Genomic DNA, 23,315 nt, shown 5'->3' with positions numbered 1-23,315 from the left:
TGTGTCATCTTGCTGTGTCAGCTCTCTGTGTGGGTGGCACCATTCCTGGGCAGGCTGCCCTTTCTTTTGTGCTGGGCGGCTCTCCTTACGGGGCACACTCCTTGCGCATTGGGCTCCCCTACATGGGGGACACCCCTGCATGGCAGGGCACTCCTTGCGCGCATCAGCACTGCGCATGGGCCAGCTCCACATGGGTCAAGGAGGCCCGGGGTTTGAACCGCCGACCTCCCAGGACGCCCTAACCACTGGGCCAAGTCCGCCGCCAACAATTCTTGTAATAATTCTTACAATGCGTTCATCAATTGTAACCAAAGTGCCACGCTAATGTTACTATTAGGGAAAGCTGTATTGGGGGGGGTGATATATGGAAACTACTTATTGCATGATTTTTCTGTAAACCTACAACTGCTCTAGTTAAAAAGTAATTCTGAGTGGCTTGAGTGACATTTAAAGGTAAAAGATTAAGCTAAATGACACAAAGATAAAATCAAACCCTTCCCTATGCTCTGTTCTCCTCACAAGCCCTGGGCCCTGGCTAGGTCTACATCCTCACATCCCGTCTTTCCCTCCCTCACTGCTCTCCAAACACACTGGCCTCCTTTGCCAGCCAAGCTTCTTCTCATTTCAGGCCTGAGCACTAGTTCCAGCTTCCTGTTTTCTTCCTGTTTCTCAGGTCTCAGTCGGTGGTGTCTCTGTCCCCCCCAATTCAGCAGGCCAGGTTGCTGTTTAATGTTGTGATGCCCCCCCACCCTACCCCACACCCTCACATAAACACAATCTCTATCATGCTAGACTTTGGTCTGCCACGCCTACCTTACCTCCACTGAGGCGCCAATGAATTCACTACAGTAGGAATCCAGGGTGGAAAAGATAACCAAATCCCTGCTAACAGTTGGCTAATACTCTGCTTTTCCTAGGTGACAGCAGGTCAGCAGCCTGGCCAGCCAGGATCCAGATCTCCTTCCATCTAAGTCCAAACATTTTCCCTCTTGTTGGTCTTAGGGTTCATAGGGGTGACCGACAGGTCAAGGGCCAAGAAGTCCAGTATTTTCTTCTTCATATTGAGCCATTATGCTAACTCAGAGTGCTTTTCCAAAGACCGATTAATGATGCAGTAATTTGGGGATTCCATTTCCTGTTAGGGGCCACGGCAGGCTTCACCTTTGCTGTAGCTCCTGACCAGCCCCTCTTCCCGGGTGGGGCAGACCACTTCACCTGAGGCCTTCCTGGATACTGAATTGACTTCTACTATTTCATAGGTTATTCCTGGTTTGCTATTCATGATTCTGTCTCATGTATAGGAGATTTTTCTTTTTATTTATTTATTTATTTATTTTAGGAGGTATAGGGGATTGAACCCAGGACCTCATACATGAGAAACCAGTGCTGAACCACTGAGCTACATCCACTCCCCCCTTTCGAAAAAAATTTAACTTGTTTGTTCTTGGAAAATAGTAACACATACAAACAGTAAACAAATTCAAAAGGTCAAAGCGTTTATAGTGAAAAGTAAATCTCCCTTCCACTCTATCCACCCTCATCTCACTGCACCACCCTAGAGGCAAGCACAGCATTAGTTTCCTGTGCTGCCTTCCAGGTTTAATCTATACCAGCAATTCTCAATTCTGACTGTACATTAGAATATCTTAGGGAACTTTTCTTTTGTTTTTTTAATTTGTTTTTTATTTGTTGTCTTAGGGAACTTTTAAGATATCAGTGTTTAGGCTCCACCCCCAAATATTATGGTTTAATTTATGTGGGGGGGGGGGTCCAGGCACCCCACATAGTTTTATAGCCCCCAAGGAAATCATAATGTACATCTAGAGTTGGCAAACCCATGGTCTATGCATGTCTGAGAATATATACATGTATTTCTTTTTACAAATGAGACATACGATATGCACTATTCTGCACATTTTAAAAAAACTAATATTACACCTTGAAGAGTGTTCCTTATCAGTTCCTAAAGAGCTGCTGTTCTGGCTGTCTAGTGTTAGTAACAAATCACTTCATTCACATAGTGGCCTAAAAAAATCATTTTATTTCTCAGTTTCTGTCCGTCAGAAATTTGACAAGGGCTTAACTGGGTGGTTCTGCCTCAGGGTCTGCTATGCAGCTGCAGGCAGATAGTGGCAAGAGTTGGGATATTTCTTTCTCTTCAGGTAGCATTAGGGCCTCTCCTAGTGTCTCTGAGAGGGCTAATATGGGTTTCCACACACCGTAGCAAACAGGATAGTCTGGCTGCTTAAAGTTATGGCTGAAAGTTTCCAAAGCCAGCAGTTCAGCAAGCAAGGAAGATACTATGTAACCTTCTATAATCTAGCCTCACCAATCAAATCTCCAAACTTCCTTTGCACTCTGTATGTTGAAAGTCATAAAAGCCTGCTTGATTTCAAGAGGAGGGGGCACAAACCCCAAGTCTCAGTGGGAGAAGTGATAAAGTCACATTGTAAGAGGGATGTGTGGGATGGGAGAGAGCATCCTAGACATCTATGGCTACAGCAGTTGCATAGGATGCCACTGTTTGGGCATACTGTCATTTATTTAAGCATTAGTGGACATTTGTTTCTAGTTTTTCAATATTACTATTCCTTTAATATGAATCATTCTTTGAATGATAATAAGTATTTTTCCTGTGCTCCCTCTCCCCCAATCTCTAGAGCAGAGGTTCTTAACCTTTTTTGTTCCATGGACCCCTTTGCCAGTCAAAAGAAATGAACACTACTGTACTTTATTTATTGTATACACTCATAAGTGAAGGAAATGCTATAATTCAGTTAGAGGTCAGAAAAAATAAAGATAATAAGTTTGATTTTTTAAAAATTCAAGCTTATGGACCCTCAGAAATCTTTGCACGTACACTTAGGACCCTGGAGACCCCTAATTAAGAACCCCTGCCCTAGAGGGTGCATAACCCTTCATAATCACTTGCCTCTCAGAGCTGCTGTGTGGCAGGCAGAAAGCAGCCATTCTCAGTCTCAATGAGAGAGACCCTCCTGCTTCAGCCTTTGCTGAATTGTCCCCAAGGGAGAGAGAATAGAGGGCCATTCTCTTCAGGGGGTAAGAGGTTTGAAAGCCTCCTCCAGGATTGAGAAGGGGAGTGCACTTTGCATGATCTTTGAGTAGCAAGGACCTGGGCCTAGCACTATGCCCTGGAGAAATAGGAAGGGTGGCTGTTGGTACCTCAGGGAGCCTGGCACCTGGAGGCAGATGTCCCAGCCTCAGCAGGGACCCCTAAGCCTAGCTTAGAGCGAAACTGCTGGCTTTGCAGGGGCCACACCAGCTTGGGCCACAGGCATATTGATGGTTGCAGTGTGGACCAAAGGCCAGAAGACTTTTCTTGAACTCGACTGAGTAAGACCAACAGGCCTCTACATGCTCCTCGGGTAAAGCAGAGGTCTCAAAAATTGGGGGGATTGAATTTCTTGTCTGTGCTGTGGGTTTGGAGCATATAAAATTTGATTTGGAGGAAGAAAAGAAATGTGAGTCTTAAACCCCGGGATAAGGATTATAAGTCACTCTTGCTAAAAATATTTAGGTACAGAAAGTGATCTGTTATTTGACGTTTCATGGCAATCACAAGCCCTAGTATCCCAGATTTGTTCTTTCAGAGACCTGTCGGGGTGCTGTGGGAGATTGACACTCAAAACAGAACATGATATTTGATTAAAATATTGACTTTCTCATTCATTATTTCTTTATTTAAGCTCTCACAGTTTTTGGAAAGCCTGAGCAATATTGTAAAGACTTAAGAGTCACTTTGTTCTGTCTTTCTCATCAAGTTTTTAATTAAGCAGATAAGAAAACTAGCAAGTATGCAAAGATTTAACCACAAAAATATTCATTGAAAGAATAGTAAAATATATATATATGTATAAATACTCTAACTGAACAGCAATTGGAAACAACCACCCAATAAAAGTCTATGAAATCATTAGAAATCGTGGAGTAAAAGAAAACTTAATGGCACAGAAGGATGTTTACTTATGTTGTTATATTTAAACAAAATATATACTGCACTATCATGATTTTGTTTTTAAAATTGTATTTATGTGATTGGAAAAGAAGGAGTTGTACCAAAATGTTTCTCTGGGTGGCAACTTTTATTTTCTTCTTTTCATATACCTGTATTTTCTCAATTTGTACAACACAAAGATGTATTACTTTTATAAAGAGAAAAATCATTAAAGGTTTGGTTTACAAAAGAAATAGGAAAATAGATATATCTGCATTATTTCTGCTTTCTACTAAATATCATTGCCTTATATTTAGTTTACATTATCATTATTAATGGCTCATTTATTGAGAGTTGGCCATCAAGCAGGTTTGTTAAATATAAAATTAATGTCACTGATATCCACAATTTGCAAATGAGGAAATTGAAACCAGAGAGGTTAAGTAACTTGGTTAGCCCAGTGTCAGAGTTTGTAAGTCACAGGAACAGGATTGGAAGTCACCTCATTCTGGCTCCAAAGCCCTAGTGTACTTTTCTACTTCCGGTTGTTATTCTATTACTGTGATGAAAAGGAAGGTAGTTGAGATCAATTTTTACCTGACTTTTCAGGACTACCCAAAGGGTCCTAACTTTTTTTGAATTACAGATCCATTTCAGAGCCTGAGCTTTAGAAAACTGCACGTAAGATCAAAATGCACATAAGGACAAACTTTTACATGATTCATCCATGAATCCCAGATTACAGACCCTCATGATGAAACAACAAAAAAACACACTTCAGACTAGGCAAGCACCGGGGACACAGACTGGAAAGGAAACCCAAGTAGCCGAATAAAGTTACTAAGTCATCAGATTGCCAGACATTAGGAATTGGCATCAACTGTAGGTCAAAAGTAAGAACAAATGAAATATAGGGGGTGGGGGGTGGGTTATATGGGAACCTCTTACATTTATTAACGTAACGTTCTTTGTGATCTATTAACTTTAATTTTAAAAATTGTAAAAAAAAGAAAATAGCAGAACTATATAAAATAAAACTTTGTGGGGGAAAAAAAGTAATATAGGGAGTGAACCAGGGTAAGTATCAAATAAGGCTGGAGGCCAGCAAGGCTGTTATGGAAATTCCAAGGGCAGGTTGATGGGGAAAGGGAAACTCTGCCTTCCCTTGGCTAGCTTTACAGAGGGGTGGGATTGGCAAGCCAGGAGGAGAAAGGCCTTTCATCAAGAAATGGAGGCTAAATCACCACCTAACAGCAGTGAAATGTCCCTGAGTGGGACACTCAGCGCCAAACTTCCTGTAGGGGTCGAGTGACACACAACCTAGCCAAGCTTGCGTGACTATTTCCCATGCTTCCCTCTTCCAGTCAGTCAAATTCCACTTCTTGATTCTACACCTACTCACTCCTCTCCATTCTCTCACCCGCATCCTAGGCCAGGCGTTCCTCATTCCTCTGGAAATATTGCAATAGTTTCCTCAATGTCTTTCCAACCCCTTGGGCATCTTTCTATATAAATGCTGGTATTTGAATCCTCTTCACTATATCCTCAATAAGATCTCACTACCTCTAAAGTAATTGAGTTCACCTTTGAACTGCTGACTGTTGGTTGTTGCACTAATAAAAATGATTGAATACCTACTATGAAATTGAACTATATAAAAGTTCTTTTTCTGTAGGAAAAAAATGGTAAAATATTAGCAGTTTCATTTGATTCCATTTACTATATACCTGGCACATAGCTTTTCACTATACAGTGTAGTATCTCCTTTGATCTCCAGTCCCAAGCCTACCTGACTCCCCAGCTCCACCTCTTAAGGCCTCTGCATACTCTCTTCTGATAATAACCTATGTCTGTGTATATTCTATTAATAGTCTATATCTGATGACTCGTCCTGTCTTCTGGAATTTCCCTAAACAAAACTAGCACCCTCTTTCCTCTCTGGCAACAGTCTTTCAATCTTCCTCCCCATTGAACATAACCAATTCCTTCACTGTTGCTTGTGAAGAATTTTTCACTCCAAATTGGGATTTGTGGTGGTCACCAACATGCTGACCAGCCTGTTTGCCTTAAAGCAGGCCCTAAATTTCAGAGTCCTATTCTTTCCCAAAAGCTGTTTCACAAAACACCTCTTCTTGACCCATTTGGTTCCCTGCTTGGCCCTGTTTCTTTTCTTTCCCCTACTCCCCTCCTTTACTTCCAAACTTAAAATCACCTATGGCGCCTTGGCTTGAGTTTCATCTTCTGGGAAATTTGGATCTTGAAATAGAGATAATTACTTCAGGTCTGTGGTACGGTCAGGCATTCCTGCAGAGTTTTTTCTGACTCTGAGCCCATCTGGAGTTGTGGGATCAGGAGCGTTAGAGATAAAAGTATTCAGCTCCCTCATTTTGTTGATGGGGAAATGAGGCCTTGGATAAGGAATGGACTTTTTTCCAAGGTCACAGTATAAGTCAGTGGTATTGCTGGGCCTGCAATGCTAGTAGCACATTTCTAGAAGTATGTGCACTTTTCTAGATTGGATTACCCCAAACAATTTCTCCTAACCCTATTGGGAGCCCATCTTTCCTCACCAAGGAAAGAAGCCTTCAAGTTCCAGTTTCTTCCATGGATCCTTCCACTAATGTCTGAAATCAGGCTCATTTAATACATATTATTGTAGGTGAACCTGAGGCAAATATCAGTTTATCTATAACTGTGCAATAACCAGAACTGAAGTTTTTCAGCAGACTTGACTTCCTTGTTCTGGCATATTAAAAAATGAGGTAAAAGTGGCATATTAAAAAATGAGGTAAAAAATGAGCAAAACAGTTGCTTATATTCCTAACCAGAACTAAACTTGGTAGACATGCTACAGGAGTGGACCTGGGCTGGGCCCTTTCGGAGATGAAAAAAATGGGTAAGATTTTACTTCTATCTTCAAAGAGCTTCAGATATGGAGAAATAATATAACCTAGAATGTAGAAACTCCCCTTGGAATGGGAGAAAATCAATAGTTTGGGGGTTCCACTAGGAAAAGTTTCTACCTGGGCATCAAAGAAGGATCTGTGGAGGTACATAATTGGGACTGGGCGGTAATGGACAGGCAGAGAGCACAGCAAGAATAAAGAAACAAAAGCCAGAAAGAATGACCGGCATTAGGGTGGAGCTTGGAAATGTATAGAGAAACTGTGGAAAATGAAATAGGAAGAAGTTTTGGGGCCAAATTCTAGAGAACTACTAATGTCAGGATTAAGAAAATTCACTTAATAGGAAGCAGGATGATGTCGCCGGGTGGGGTGGAAGTGGGGACAGGCATCTCAAAGACTCTGGTGTTGCCTTGCAGAGAAAAATTAGCATTATGCAACAAAGCTCTTGAATAGCTGCAAACTCATTGGGCCTAGGATTTTACTTCTAGGTATTTTTACTAAGAAACATAAGGATGTCTTAATTACAGCATTGTTTTAATACTAGATGATTAGAAACAATTTAATTATATAACTCTAGGGAGGTGGTTCTCAACCCAGGGCAATTTTGGCCCCCAATTGACATTTGGAAATGTCTGTAGACATTTTTGGTTGTCACAACTGGAGGTGGATGTGTTACTGGTCTCTAATGGGCAGAAGCTAGGATGCTGCTAAACATCCTGCAATGCACAGGACAGCCCCTTGCAACAAAGGATTACCTGGTCCAAAATGTCAGTAGTGTTGAGGTTGAGAAACTCTGCTGTAAGGAGGAGTACCATGGTGTTATATTACCTCCATACAGAGGAAGGTTCTGTAATCATGAAAAACGAATGGAAGGTGATGGTGATGGTGATGAGATGTTTGGATTTATAGTTAATATACATTAATTATAATATGGAATTTATTTCATTAATTACCAACAAAATTAATACTAAACATATTAACGTGTTAAAATTGACACACATTTTTTATTTCATTTCCTCTGCAACCATTGAAGTTTAAGCCATCTTTGATTTTTATTTATTTGCTCAAAAAATGATGTCTATATTTTCAACCTAATATATAAATTGTTAGAATTTTATAAACTGTTCAAAGAATATTAAAACTAAATGTTACATTTTACTTGGTTTTTTATGAAAATAAAAGAACATAATAAAAAAAAAAGTGAGATAGCCTTGAAAGAGGTTCATGATATGTATGAAACTACTCAAACTACTGAGCTATGCCCACTCCCCCATGATATATTATAAAGTGGGAAATGGAGGTTACAGGTCCCACATTTGAATATGTATGTGTATGTGTGTACTGAATACTGAATATACAAATGGACAGTGACCAGAAACTGTGACCCACAATCATCACTAACCAGACCAGGAAACTCTGGCCTAAAACTTGTAGTAGTCAGTTCAGGAAGATGGTCACTATCTACAACAATCAGTCTGTAAAACTAAACCACAAAGTCTGTAACTATCAATCCAAAATAGCCAGGACTTGATCAATATCTGACAGCTTCCTTAATTTTTGCCCCTGTTTCCAACTTAGGACCAACTAGAGAAAATCAAATATGCTCCCCTAACCAATCACATAGGATGCTTCAGTTCTAGTTAGCCTACTTTCAGCTTTCCCATGCCAATAGCATCCAATCAGGGTATAGCTGAAGTCTTTCCTTTATTCCACTATAAAGTTTTCCCACTCCTCTACCTGCCTTTGCGTCTGCCAAATGCGTGTGTTAGTGGCTGACTCTCTTGTTATAATGAGCTTTGAATAAAAATATAAAAATCCTTTTTTTTTTTCTTTTCATTTTGGTGTCCTTCATGTAGTTCCACATTATATATATGCATATGTGTGTATTTGTATCTGTATACATATTTACATATGCACTTGATCTCTAGGAAAAGATTTTAAAATACACAAAAAATATTGGTGATGATAATATCTAGAGTTTGATTTTAAAATTCTCCTTTGCATATTCCTGTATTTCTAAATTTTGAACAAGAGCATATAGGAGTTATAATTTTTTACAAAATCTTTGCTGAGATTCAAGGATGTTCCAAGTAGCACTGCAAGGCATTAGGGAATCAGTCCTGAGAGATCCCTATGCAGAACTTACAGTATGGTAGGAAGACAGATAGTAGACAAGGAAACAAAACACAAGCAAGATAATTCCTGATAGTAATAAATGTAATAAAGGAAATAAATAGGATGATATGACAGAAACTAGGGAGAAGGTGGTTAGGGGCTACTTGGGATAAGATGGCTAGGAATGACAAGCTTGAACTGAGACCTGGAGATTGAGAAGGAGAGAGCATGCAGAGAGCTGGAAAGAGCATTCTTGGTAAAGAGAATTAGGCTCATGCTGATTGTGGTGGGGGCATTTTGAGAAGTTCAGGCCTGCTACCTGGGCAGCCACACCTGGAGGCCCACCTGTGTATGCAGTGCCAGATGGGTGTGCAATACCCCAAGACTCTTTTATACTCTACAATAAAGGAAGTAATTTGCTTTTCAATAAAGTTCATTTACAAAGTTCAAAGTGCGAGCAGCAGTGTATAATCATGCGTTCCACAGTGTTTACAATGTGGAGATCCCTGGCTGTAGCAGATAAAGTCATAGAAGCTAAAGGAAGTTCTATGAAGAGAAACTCCATTACTTTCCTCGTGTGCTGGAAAAGCACTGCAATGAGGCTGGGGGTCTTTTGATAGTCACTGGAGCTGATCCAGGCTATTGTGTACATTTCTGATCTTCTGAACCCAGAAAAGCCCAGGCTGGAGCCAGAAAAATCTCGTGAAAAGGTCAAGAAAAAGATAAGGGCATTAAAGGGAAAGAGATATTAAGAGTTCAGCTTCTATCGAAAGGAGAGAAACTAAAATGTTAACTAGAGGTTGCCTCTAAGTAGTAGCTTCATGTGATTTTAATTGACTTCTTTGTGCATTTTCTGCAGTGAACATGTATTAATTTTATAATTAAAAAGAGACTTTGAAATATTTGTTGTTTTTATGAGGGTTCTCAAAATTTTAACAATAGGTAATCATTGAATCTCAGGCTGGAAAAGACTTTAATGCAGAGATGGTGAAGTCGGGTACATAGGTGCCAGAGCTTTAATATACATAAGTGAAGCAGGCTGATTGGTGAACCTCAGACTGAAGACCCATACTGAGGGGTTAGGGGTGTCACCTCCAGCCATTCTGGCCATGGAGTAATGGGGATGCAGAGTTGTTAGATCTTCTCATTCTCCAAGAGAAACCAAACAAATGTCCTAAACATTAAATGCTAGACTTTTACATCCAGTATTTAAGAAAAATACTGTTGCTGGATTTTTTTCTAGGTTCTTGGCTAAGACATGAGAAATAAATTTCAAGAGCAAGCCAGTTAGTTAGGCCAGTCATTTATTAAGGAACGGCGAGAAGAGAAATGGGAGAAAATAACAGATCATGGGTCCTAGGTAAAGAGGAAGGGGCTGAAGAGTGAAAAAAGGGCCTATTTACAGACTACCATTCCCCATTATAGATTATAAATCCCAGGTTTACTTGTGTATTGATCCAGGTGTGGGCGAAGAAGGATAGAATAGGGGGCAGAAAGCAAAAACAGGGGCCAAATTGCAAGGGAGGGGCGATTGGGCCTTTGGGCTTGCTCTTTGAACCATTAATTATTTTGCCCCTTTGCTAATGACGGGAGGAGTCCCAGGTGTTTGCTGTTTTGATTCATCACCCCACCTATCAATCCCCTGGAAGGGCCCAATGATAAAGCCCCTGGAGAATATCCGGGGCTTCTGCTGGCTTCTGGAGGAAATCTCATTCCAAATGGGGGAATCTCACAGGGGTCTTCCAGGAGCTGTCTTGGGGGTATCAAAGGACATGTGTTTAATGACAGCGACTTTTCTGTCAGGTTCCAGATGCATCTATTGATCATCTAACTAGCCTGCTTCAATACATTACAGGGCAAAGAAAACACATGGATAGGTTGTCACTTCTTTATGGGGCACCCAGTTAGCAAGCTGTGCTTTAGTGGTATTTAGCCTCTCTCCTGCTCTGTGCAAAAATCTCTTGTCAGAGAGCAGAGCTGGCTCAAGCAGTTGAGCACCTGCTTCCTGCTGCCTCCTAAAAACAACAAGCAAACAAACAAAATGAAAAAAACAATTCAGGGGAGCCGATATGACTCAGTGGTTGAGCACAGACTTCCCACATTCGAGGTTCAATTCCCAGCCACAATACCTCAAAAAAAAAAAAAAATCCCATGTCAGCTGTCAGAAGGCCAAGGTGACAAAGAGAGCTCTCATCATCTCCATCGGGGGCCCAGTGGCATCTGGACATCCTAATCTTCATAATCCTTGCTCTTGGGAAATATTAATGATTTAATCCCCACAGCTCACTCCCTCTCCTATGTGGCCATCTCAGCGAGATTTAGATGCGACTCTGAGAAGTCCAGATTGGAGTGATAGGCACTCTGACTTGATCTGTCACTTTTACAGGGACTGCAAAACTGAAGAAGCTCTCCTCAGCCCTGGCGCCCTCCTTCCCCTCTCCCCAAGCAGCCAGCTGAATTCCCGGCCATGGGCGAGGTCACAGCGGAGGAGGTGGAGAAGTTCCTGGACTCGAATGTGGGCTTTGCCAAGCAGTACTACAACCTCCGCTACCGGGCCAAGGTCATCTCAGACCTTCTCGGGGCCAAGGAGGCAGCCGTAGACTTCAGCCACTACCACTCACTGACCAGTGTGGAGGAGAGTGAAATCATCTTCGACCTCCTGCGGGACTTTCAGGAGAACTTACAGGCTGAGAAATGCATCTTCAATGTCATGAAGAAGCTGTGCTTCCTCCTGCGGGCAGACCGCATGAGCCTGTTCATGTACAGGACCCGCAATGGCATCGCAGAACTAGCCACCCGGCTCTTCAACGTCCACAAAGATGCCATCCTCGAGGACTGCCTGGTGGTGCCCGACTCAGAGATTGTCTTTCCACTGGACATGGGTGTGGTGGGCCATGTCGCACACTCTAAAAAGATTACCAACGTCCCCAACACAGAAGAGGTACTTTCTTCTCCACAAGGGGAAGGTTTGCAAGAGCAGTGAGGCGTTATTCCATGTGGTTCTGGGGTACAAGTGGGGTGGAGAGCTGCTGGCCAGCAAGGCTGGGCTGATGACAAATTGGTGTTCTCTTTATTCACTTATTAGCTGATAACTTCTTATTTTGAATAAGTTTTTCAAACTTAACAGAAAGTTTAAAATAGGTCAAATAACTATATTTTTCATTCAAATCACCAATTGTGAACAATTGCTTTATCTTTCCTTTTTTTCCTTAACCAATTGAGAGTAAGTTTTAGTCATCACGTGCCTTTGTTTCTAAGTACTTCATTGTATATTTCCAGAACAGGGCATTTCTAACACATCCACAGTATGGTGATCAAATTCAAGAAATATATAACATTGATATAACACTATTATTTAATAAATGGTCCATATTTAATTTTTGCCAAGTGTCTTAACCATGTGCATTAGGGCCTTGTCTCTTTGTCTTCTCAAATCTGGAGCAGTTCCTCAGTCTGTCTTTGCTTTTTATGACACTGACGTTTTTGAACGGCACAACCCAGATACTTTGCAGAAATGTTCCTCCATTTGGGTTTGCCTCATGTTTCTTCATGATTAGATTCAGGTTTGCATCACAGGTCTGGTTTTCTTCCTGCATGACATCAGGAAGGGTGTGATGGTGGTCTGTCCCATCACCGGCAGGTAGCACTGATCACTTGGTTAAGCACTTGGTCCTTTCACCTAAGAGTCCAAAGTTCTGTGGCATTCTATGAATAGCTCTGACAAGGATCTCTTTGGTGACCTTGGAAAAATCACTTCCCCTTTCTGGACTTCTGTGTTTTAAACTACATTAGCAGTTCTCCCTGTACCTCTCTGCCCAGGCCAATTTCTACTCATCCTACACATCCCAACCTAAAGGATACTTCCTCAGGGAGGCCCTCCCTAATTCCTGATAGAGTCTCTTCTTCCAACTGTTTATCACAATAAGCCTGGATCCAGAGACCATGTCTGCCTTAGTCTCCACTTTGTCTCAGGACCCAATACAATGTCAGGCCCAGAGATGGTGCTCTGTGAACACTGGGTGAAAGACTCACAATCAGGGAATTATGCAATAATTTCTTCGATGCATGTCTCACTTGAAAGATTGCACCATAATGGCAGGGCCATGTGGGTCTCCTTTATTGCTGCAGCGACCTAGCAAGGAGGCTGAGTTCAGTCATTGCCAAGCTCTAGACTGGACATTCTGTGATTTTGTACTCACCTTATCACTGGCCTTATTTCTGATTAAGGGTTTATTGTTTTGTTTTGTTTTGTTTTTAGTGGTTAAGGGTTTTAAGATTAAAAAGACAGAAAGGAAAGGGGGTTTCAGAGATCAACTCGCCATTTAATGGATTAGGAGACTAAAGCCAGGAGGGGAGAAAGGACTAAGGTTACCAGAAAGTTAGGGACACCAGCCATGTCTTTCCCCTCCATGGCTTTCCTGAGGACCCACCCATGTGGCTTTGGGTCTATTCTCCCTTCCACTCTCTCTAGACCTCAATTGTAGTCAACCAGGATTGTCTCACTCATTTCACTTTCACAGCTATCTTAGGACAAGGTGACTGTTTCATAGAAGATGAAACTGAAATCTGGAAAACTTAAATGATTTGCTCAAGGCCACACAAATAGAAAGTGGCATGACAGGGATTTGAACTCAGGAACTCTGGCTTTGTGCCCTTGCTCCAAACGATCCTACTACCTCCTTTTCTATAAAATGAGGGCACTGAACCAGGTGTTGTTTAAGAAAGGTCATTTTGGGAAACGGACTTTGGCCCAGTGGTTAGGGCTTCCGTCTACCACATGGGAGGTCCGTGGTTCAAGCCCCGGGCCTCCTTGACCCGTGTGGAGCTGGCCCAAGCGCAGTGCTGATGCGCGCAAGGAGTGCCCTGCTACACAGGAGTGCCCCCCGCGTGGGGGAGCCCCACGCGCAAGGAGTGCACCTGTAAGGAGAGCCGCCCAGCGCAAAGGAGGGAGCAGCCTGCCGAGGAATGGCACCACCCACACTTCCCGGGCCGCTGACGACAACAGAAGCGGACAAAGAAACAAGACGCAGCAAAAAGACACAGAAAGCAGACAACTGGGGGAGGGGAGGGGAATTAAATAAAAATAAAAAAAAAAAGACATCTAAAAAAAAAAAAAGAAAGGTCATTTCAAGTTGCATGGCAGAGAGTTCAGATCTTACACTTTGAGGTCAGATCTGGGTGTGAATCATGATTCTGTCACTTTCTAAGACTACGGCCTTGGCAAATCATTTAGCTTGTCTGGGCTTATTTCCAAATTTGTAAAATGAAGCTGGTAATACCTACCTCATGGCATTAACGGAAGGCTTGAATGAGAGAATTGTTTCTCAACTAGCACAGTTTCCTTAATGGCTTGCAATGGCAGTTCCTATTCCTTGCTTTTGTCATTATGATCCGTGTTGTTAAGGATCATCTAGTCTAAGTGATTGATGCTGAACCTGGGCTGAGTGGGATTTGGAGAGGAAGCCATTTTTGCCCTCTCATCCAGATTCTCTTTGTGGGAAAACGAAGAACAGAAGTGCTGAGAGCTTCTTTGGACCCTGCACTTAAGTGATTAAAGATTAGGGAAGATTGTCTGATTCTAAAAAATCTCTGTGTAATCCCTATGCTAAATGACCACCTGCTTTTTCCTGCTGTGCCCCCAAAGTTTACTTTGGAAGTGAGGCCTGGGCTTCTCTGGAGGCTTTTAGGCTTGGTGAGTCAGCTCAGCATGGTCTACATCGTGTACTTGGCATTCTCATGTGTCTGCTTCTCTCCTGGCTCCTTGTAAGAAATCATCCTCAATTCAAGGCTCTGGGCAGAAGGCAGACTTGGCTGCCAAACAGTGACCAAGGGTTGAGTGAAGAAGGAAGAGGAAGATGATATAGATTGGGACCTGAACCATGGAATAGTGATTCTCTTAGCCTGCAGCTCCCACAAAAAGAGCTGGGAGATGGTTACAATCATTGAATTTTTGAAGTGTGAGACCACAAACAGAGGAGTTTTCCAGAGTTTTAATGTAGCTCCCTATTCTCTGGCAAATTCCTACTCATCTTTGGAATCTCCTCAGGGAAGACTGGCTATTAGCATGGCCAGATAAAATACAGAATGCCCAGTTGAATGTGAATTTTAGATAAATAATAAATAACATTTTAGTGTAAGTCTGCCCCGTGCAATATTTCAGACACACTTACTCTATTAGTATCCCAGGACTGCCATAGCAAATTACCACAAACTGGATGGTTTAAAACAACAGAAATTTATTCTCTCACAGTTTTGGGGGCTAAAAAGTCCGAAGTCAAGATGTTGGCAGGGCCGAGCTCTCTCCCATGGCCCCAGGGGAGAACCCTTCTGTTGGGGATTGAATCACACCCCCCACAAAAGGTGTGTTCAAGTTCCAGACCCTAGTTCTTTGGGTGTGAACCCACTTGTAAATAGGACCTTTGGGGATGTTATTATTAAAGGGCTCCAGACTGGGTGAGGGTGGACCTTAATCCAGTATGGCTGAAGTCCTCAAAAACAAAGGAAACAAGACACAGAAAAAGAAGCCACAGGGAGCATCCAGAAGCTGGAATTTAGCAGAACCCAGACAAGAAAGATGTTTCCATGTGCACTGCCGTGTGATGGAAAAACCAAAGACCACGGATCACCAACAGCCAGCCTCAGAACAGCACAGTCTTCTGGGAGAAAGCATTGCCTGTGGATGCCTTGATTTTGGACTTCTCGCAAAATCATGAGCCAATAACTCCCTACAGTTTAAGCCAACCCATATCATTGCATTTGTTTTAGCAGCTATGTCTGAGAACACAGTGGGAAAGAGAGTCCTGGTGGGTTTAAAAACATCTGCCCCAGATGTAGGTGAGGCCCAAGTGTTTGCTCTTGCTGGTAGAGGTGAAAATTGCAAAAAAGAGCTGACTTCGTGAAGTGAATCTGAGCATGCCCCACCAAGAGCTGTCTTTTAAGATTTCATCACTGACCTTAGAGAAAACCCTTCTTGGCTAATACCTCCTAAGAGATTTTGCTTAATCCTCAAATGCTAATTCAAGTAGAGCACCACAGATGTCTCTTAAGTCCTTTAACCTTCACCTGGTTTGAAACAGTCACCTCATTGACAACAACACTGTTGTCTGTTTATTCACTCCTACTCCAACTGGAAGAAATTCATAGATGCAGAGCATCACACTCTGGATTTCTGAATTCAGGGAAAGAGTGTCAGTAAAACCCTACAGCCTCCATTCTAGAAAGGTTCTGTGAGTTGGCTCTATGAAATAAATTTCCATTCTCAGAACAGCATGAACTGCACATTTGGGTTGGCTTGTGTCCCAAGCAATGCTGACAGTGGGAAAACCTCACACTGCTACCAGAAAACAGAAAGGTGGATTCTTTTGGATTTAAGACAACAATTCAGGCTCTTTCTCCTCATTCTGACCGCAGGGACCACACTGCAGCCTACACTGGCCATACAGGCTGCTTTGGGGGTGGGGTATGTGTTTCTCTGTACTCCTACAGCCTCGAAACTAGCCCTTACATCCTATGTTACTATTATTGATTTATCTGAAAGCAGGCCTGGGTCTTGGTCACCCCTGTATCCTTAACATTTAGAGAGGGACTGGCACAGAGTGGGGCTTCAATGAAGATATATGGAATAGGTATATCCCCTGGACTGGATGTGTGAGGCTCGAACTGGATTGCTAATAAAAACTGAAAATAACAAGTCCTTTGCATTCAGTGACTGAATCCAGGTCTAACCTTCTCTAGATCTGAGGTTTAGTTCTAGAGTCGTACTCCGGATGAGTAAGGTAAACCTTCTTGAGTCACTTTTCCCTTCTGTAACATGGGCTACTAAAGGTACCCATCTCATAGAGCTATTGGGAGAATTAAAGTGAGATGACACAGGTAAAGCGCAACATGCAATACTTGGTAGCTACTGTGATAATTATCCTCCCTAAGGTTTTTTTCCCCACCTCCCATGTTAGCTCACTCATGCTTCTATTTGGGGTTCAGTTGTCACCATCTCAAGAGAGCCTTCTCTGAACCTCGCTCTCCGGGCAAGTTCAGGCCCACCCACCCCCACTCTGGCCTCAGGTCCCTACCCTGCTTTGCACACATATCCTCCACAGCTCTTAGCTGCTTGTATCTCATAACTTTTACTGGATTTTGGAGGCTTCCAGGACAGGAATCATCTCTGATTGCCAGATCCCTAGTGTAAGAAATAAATCTTTTTCTAGAAGAAAATGAGGCTCACCCGACTGTGGAGAAGAAAAGAATTTATTTTCAATCTTGCAAAAGGGAGGTACAACCAGAAAACATGGCTGGCGGCTGAACAAAGAAAAATGACCCAATTTATACCCCTAAGCCTAGCACACAAGCCCTTCCTCTGTTTCTCCAAAGATTGGATACTTCAGAAGTTACACCTACACGAGAAGATCTAACTTTCCCGTGCAAAAGTTTGTGATTAACCGCTTCCCCCATCACATTCCAACCATTTTAGTTTTTACCTGCTCCCCTTGCCAAATAAGGAATGGAGTTTAGTGCTGAATTGGTATTGACTTAGCTCTTTCTTGGGCATCTGTTTTACTGCCTATAGGACTGGCTTAAGCTGGTTTCTTTTGTTCCTGCTTAACCCGGGAGTGGGAGACTGAGGCAGTAGGCTGCCAGGTTACATTAATTAATATTTTCTTCCTTTATGTGAAAACTAAACTAATCTTTGTTTCTTACACCTAGCTCAGTAATAAATGAATGAATGATTAAATGTTGAAGAGGGGAAACGGACTTTGGCCCAGTGGTTAGGGCGTCCGTCTACCATATGGGAGGTCCGCGGTTCAAACCCCGGACCTCCTTGACCCGTGTGGAGCTGGCCATGCGCAGTGCTGATGCGCGCAAGGAGTGCCGTGCCACGCAAGGGTGTCCCCCGCGTGGGGGAGCCCCACGCGCAAGGAGTGCGCCCGTGAGGAAAGCCGCCCAGCGTGAAAAGAAAGAGCAGCCTGCCCAGGAATGGCGCCGCCCACACTTCCCGTGCCACTGACGACAACAGAAGCGGACAAAGAAACAAGATGCAGCAAATAGACACCAAGAACAGACAACCAGGGGAGGGGGGGACATTAAATAAATAAATAAATCTTTAAAAAAATAAAAAAATAAAATAAATAAATGTTGAAGAGCGTGCCATTCTGATAAAGCATCTTGGAGGTGGGCTGCTGAGGGGGAGTAGATGGAAATGTCTTCATTCTCTTGTCAAAGGGAGAATGGTGAGTCTCGCACATAGGCTCCTTGGGCTCTGGACTCTGCTGGATTGTCTTCACTCTTCACCTGCCCACCCAGGCGTGTTTCTGCCTTTTCTCAGGATGAGCATTTCTGTGACTTTGTGGACACCCTCACAGAGTACCAGACCAAAAACATCTTGGCTTGCCCCGTAATGAATGGGAAGGATGTGGTGGCCATCATCATGGCTGTGAATAAAGTGGATGCGCCCCACTTCACCAAGACTGATGAAGAGGTAAGGTGGCCTTAGGAACTGCTGGAGACGGCCCTGTTAGCATATTCTTCCAGCTCATGAAGTCTCCCAAACCTTGCTATTTGACCTGGATTCAGTTTCCCCATCTAAAAAGACAGAGGGTTAGTTTGATACTCTCCAAGGGAGGCAGAAGAGGATAATAGTTAAGACACTGGACTTTGGAGTCAGGAGCGGAGGGTTAATTGTTCTGGCTCTGCCAATATTTAGCTGCTTGACTTAATCAAGTCACTTAACTTCTCTCAACCTCAGCTTTCTTATTTGAAAAATGAAAATGATAATAGTATCTACATCACAGGGTACCTGTGATGATCATTTAAAATGATGTACATGAATTATTTCTCACAGGCCAGGGACTGCTCACTCAATAAGTAGTAGCTATTTGTCATTAATATACCCTATAAGCATTGACATTCTGCAGTCTGTAAGTTTTAGACTCTCATAATTCAACATTTTATGATTCTGTGTTCTATAGTCTAGCTGCCCAAATTGCCTCTGTGAGGCCTTTAAATATTCAGACATCTTCTAGTGGTAGAAGTGGCCAGAGAAGGGATTTCTTCTTCTCACCCACTTTCCCTCATGCTATTTAATTTTTAGATTCTCCTGAAGTATCTCAATTTTGCAAATCTAATCTTGAAGGTGTTCCACCTGAGTTACCTGCACAGCTGTGAGACACGGCGAGGCCAGGTAAGGGGCTTCTTGGCTCAAGGGAAAGGACTGGACGTGAAGCACTGATGTGGTCAGAGTGGAGAGGCAGGTGGTAGTGAAGGTGCCTGGGAACCACCATACAGTCTCTGCCCAGCTTCCATATGTTATGAGGTGGTGGGTGTTTGCAAAGTTGTATGCTAGAGTGGTTATGTGCACAAGCTTTCGAATTTGATTCCTGCTCAGTCATTTACCAGGTCTGAGACCCTGGGCAAGTAAATTAACCTGTCCAAACTTCAGTCTCTCCATTTTAAATGCCAAAAATTATGGTACCACTCTTCAACTATTGTTATCAATAGTAAATGAGATAATGTATGTAGGGCACTTATGGTCAATTAATGTTTGTTATTAACAACCTATGAGATAAAGATAATGGAAAGAGTTGGACCAGGGGTAAGCAGGTCCTTCATTTTATCTCACTGAATACCAGTTTCTCCATCTATACAATGGGGATAATTATCCTGTCTACTTATTGTGAGAGTTAAATGAGATAAACTCCAGAGAACTTTACGTCATTGCTAGTATTCTCTAGTTAAGGGAACTGCTGCTGTGTGTCTTAGAAACTGAATGTGTTTTTTGTATTTCTTCAGATACTGCTGTGGTGTGGGAGCAAAGTCTTTGAAGAGCTTACAGACATTGAGAGACAATTCCACAAAGCCCTGTACACAGTCCGTGCCTTCCTCAACTGTGACAGATACTCTGTGGGTCTCTTAGACATGACCAAGCAGAAGGTTAGAAAACTTCAGAAACAAACATTTCCAAGAAAAAGGTTAAATGTATGATGCATGGGGCCCAGACTTTTGTCACCCATTCAGTGCACAGGGAAGAGGCTGGGAGAATCTGGGTAGTTGTGAAAACTTTTACCTAGTTTTTCTTTTACTGAGGAGAGGAATATCAACCTTTAAAAGGGAAAAATCAGTCTGGGGCACAAGTGAATATAAATAATATGTATTTTTCTTAGTCAGCTGGAAAAGAAAGCATATAAAAGAAGCCTGATGAGGTGGTGTATTAGTCAGCCAAAGAGGGATACGGATGCCAAGTACCAGAAATCTGCTGACTTTTATAAAGTTGTATTTATTTGATGTAAAGGTTCACAGTTAACAAGGCCCTAAAGAGTCCAACTCAAGGTACCATAAGAGGTACTTTCTCAGCAAAGTCTGTTGCCACGTGTTGAAGCAAGGTGGTTGCCAGTCTCTGTGAGGGTTCAGCCTTCCTCTTCCTTTTAAGGGTTTGTGGGCCCTGCTTCTTCCATTCTCAGCTGTAGGCTGGAGGGCTCAGTTCTTTCCAGGCCTTCTCAGCTGCTCAGGGCTCTGGTTTCTTCAGCTGCAAACTGTCAGGCAAAAGGGTCAACTCTCCCCAGGGCTTTAGCTGTTTGAGCCTTCTCCTTTCTGTCACACGGCAGGACCAAAATGACCAAGTTCTCTCCTCTTCTGTGTCTGTGGGACTCTCTTTCTTCCTGTGCCTTCTATGTGTCTTATTGTGTGAGTGTCCATTTATATAGTCCACCAAGGGGGTGGGGACTTAAACTGAGTTATACTCTCCTGATGTGGTTGAATCAAAGTCCTAATCTTGATTTAATCAAGTAAATGTAAAACCTTTGAATTTAATGCAGTTAAAGGGTATCATGCCCAGAGAAATAGACCAGCTTGCAAACATAATCGGTATAAATTTTTTTGGAATTCATAAATAATATTAAACTGCTACAGGTGGTGAAGATACATGATAAGTTATATTCATATGTTGAAAGTCAGATGAAGGAAAATCACCTACTTCAGGAATTCTCAGAAAATATACTGAAAATTGGTCATAACCCTCCCCATGGTGTATCTAGACCTGAGCTCACCCAGGCACTTGAAGTGGAGGAATGCTTAGAGCTGTTCTTTCAGAATGCTTGCGGACAAGATTTGCAGTAGATAAAATAGCAAAGGAGGCAGAGCCCAGTGCACACCCCCCTAGAAACATTTTTCAGTCACATTTTCCCAAAATTAACTGCCCTATTGCTCTTCTTTTATCTGTTCCTGCCTAATGAGACTGCTTTAGGGCAGAGTTATCTAGATTTGTTATTTGCTGTCCCCAGAATCCCAAGTGCAGGATTCTTGATAATTTCATTTGTATGCCTTGACAGGTTAAGCATGAAAAACAGACCAGTGTAGACCCTCCAAACAAACACATGAATCACAGAATCTAGTGTTGGAAAAGATTTTAGATTTAGTCCAGAAGCTTCCAAACTGGGCAGTGCATCAGAATCTTCTAGGGAACTGTTTAAAAGTCGCTGAGTCCCATTTCCTGAGAGTCGGCCTTTATACTTAATGTTTTATGAACATCTTTCCATGTGAGTACACTTGGATTATTTTATTAAGCCTTTGCATTGAAACAAACAAATTATAAGGGAAGAGTTGAATGAATCATCGCAGAGTGAACATCTTCACGTAACCATGACTGATACTCCAGGTAGAACTTTATCAACACCTCCGAAGCCCCTTCCATGTCCCTTTCCAGTCATTCCCACGCTCTCCTCCTTGAAGGTAACCACGATCTGACCTTTAAAACCAGTCATTCCCACACCCTTCTCCCTGAAGGTAACACTATCTGAGTTTTAACACCAAGCCCAGGTTTTTTCTGACCCAAGCTTTCTAGCCCCATGTGTCATAAGAAAACCAGCAGAGAAGTAGCAGGAATGAGCATTTATGGTATCCTAGTCTGCTTTCTTTCCTGAGACTTCTTGACTGTGCAGCAACTTGGTTGGTCATTTTCTCTTTTCTCTCTGCCAGCGTTGTTATACAGGTTGTTATACAGGTTGTTATACAGGTGTCATCCTTTCTTATTGGATCCCAAATATAGGCCATGTGTCCATGGTTGGTGCCGTGCTTATGTTTGGCACTAGGAAGTCCCCTCTTGTTGGACACTGTAGATGATACTGCAGTGAAACATCATTTTAGCTAGATCCTGGGTCTTATGTTTAGCATGTCCTAAAAGTAGATTTCTTAGCCACAGAGACACATTTCTTCTCATGTCCCACAGGACTGAGGGTGCTCCAACTCAGCTCCTATGTTTTTGGTTAATAATTAGGTCCAGTTCATCACCTGCCATGATTGACATCCTCTGACTCTATAGAGTCTTGCATTTCTACCAAGCATAGGTTTCAGTGAGCTCTCCCCACCTTCCAAGGCTCAGCGATAGATGACTCATGTAGATGGGTCTTTTGCAGTGGTCTCCATCTAACTTCTTAGTCTCTTTTTCTTCATCTACATTCAAAATATGTAATAATTACTGTTTTTCTCACACCTAGGAATTTTTCGATGTGTGGCCAGTCCTGATGGGTGAGGCTCCACCCTATTCTGGTCCCAGGACTCCGGATGGAAGGGTAGGTCACTCTTTGACCTCTTCAATATGATCAAATGCAAGGTATCTTAAACCCTGCTGAAGGCTGTTCCTTTATGACAATGGCATTTATCTTCTCTGGGCTGGGTTGTCTATCTTTTTTAAAATTTTTTATTTTTTTACCCTTGCCTGCCTTCCACCACCCCCCCACCCCGCCCCCACCCCGCCGTAGCTCCCTAGTCTATCTGCTCATCATCTGCTAATGTTCTTTAGGGGACACTGGGAATAGAACCCGGGACCTCCCATGTGAGAAGTGAGTGCCCAACCACTTGAGTCACTTTTGTTCCCTGGGTTATCTCTCTTGAAACTATAATGATTCCTCACATTCGTCAAGCCCTGTAATTTGCAAAGTGATTTAAATATCCTGTGGAGTTTCTTTTTTATTTTTATTTTATTTTATTTTATTTTAACATTTAATTCCCCCCCCCACCCCCATCCCCCATCCCCCATCCCCCCCCCCACCCCTTGTCTGTTCTCTGTGTCTATTTGCTGCGTCTTGCATCTTGTTTCTTTGTCCGCTTCTGTTGTCCTCAGCGGCACCGGGAAGTGTGGGCGGGGCCATTCCTGGGCAGGCTGCTCTTTCTTTCCCGGTGGGCGGCTCTCCTTGCCATTCCTGGGCAGGCTGCTCTTTCTTTCCCGGTGGGCGGCTCTCCTTACCAGCGCACTCCTTGCGAGAGCGTGGGGCTTCCCTACGCAGGGGACACCCCTGCATGGTGCGGCACTCCTTGCGCACATCAGCACTGCGCATGGGCCAGCTCCACATGGG

General features: G+C 42.8%; 1 protein-coding gene across 1 annotated transcript in view; it reads left to right on the top strand.

Annotated features, from left to right (window-relative positions):
• The first annotated feature begins 11,413 nt into the window (after positions 1 to 11,413).
• Positions 11,414 to 23,315, top strand: part of PDE6A (phosphodiesterase 6A) — a 106,297-nt gene continuing 94,395 nt past the window's right edge. The window contains exons 1-5 of the mRNA XM_004453729.5: positions 11,414 to 11,917; positions 18,296 to 18,448; positions 19,061 to 19,150; positions 19,759 to 19,899; positions 22,458 to 22,532. Of these exons, the coding sequence (XP_004453786.1) occupies positions 11,444 to 11,917; positions 18,296 to 18,448; positions 19,061 to 19,150; positions 19,759 to 19,899; positions 22,458 to 22,532 (933 nt within the window). The 5' untranslated portion in view covers positions 11,414 to 11,443. The remainder of the gene's footprint in view (positions 11,918 to 18,295; positions 18,449 to 19,060; positions 19,151 to 19,758; positions 19,900 to 22,457; positions 22,533 to 23,315) is intronic.

The sequence above is a fragment of the Dasypus novemcinctus genome, chromosome 2 (genome assembly GCF_030445035.2).
Source record: "Dasypus novemcinctus isolate mDasNov1 chromosome 2, mDasNov1.1.hap2, whole genome shotgun sequence".
Classification (NCBI taxonomy): Eukaryota; Metazoa; Chordata; class Mammalia; order Cingulata; family Dasypodidae; genus Dasypus; species Dasypus novemcinctus.
The sequence above is the reverse complement of the archived record's forward strand: the minus strand, read 5'-3'. Positions and strand labels throughout refer to the sequence as shown.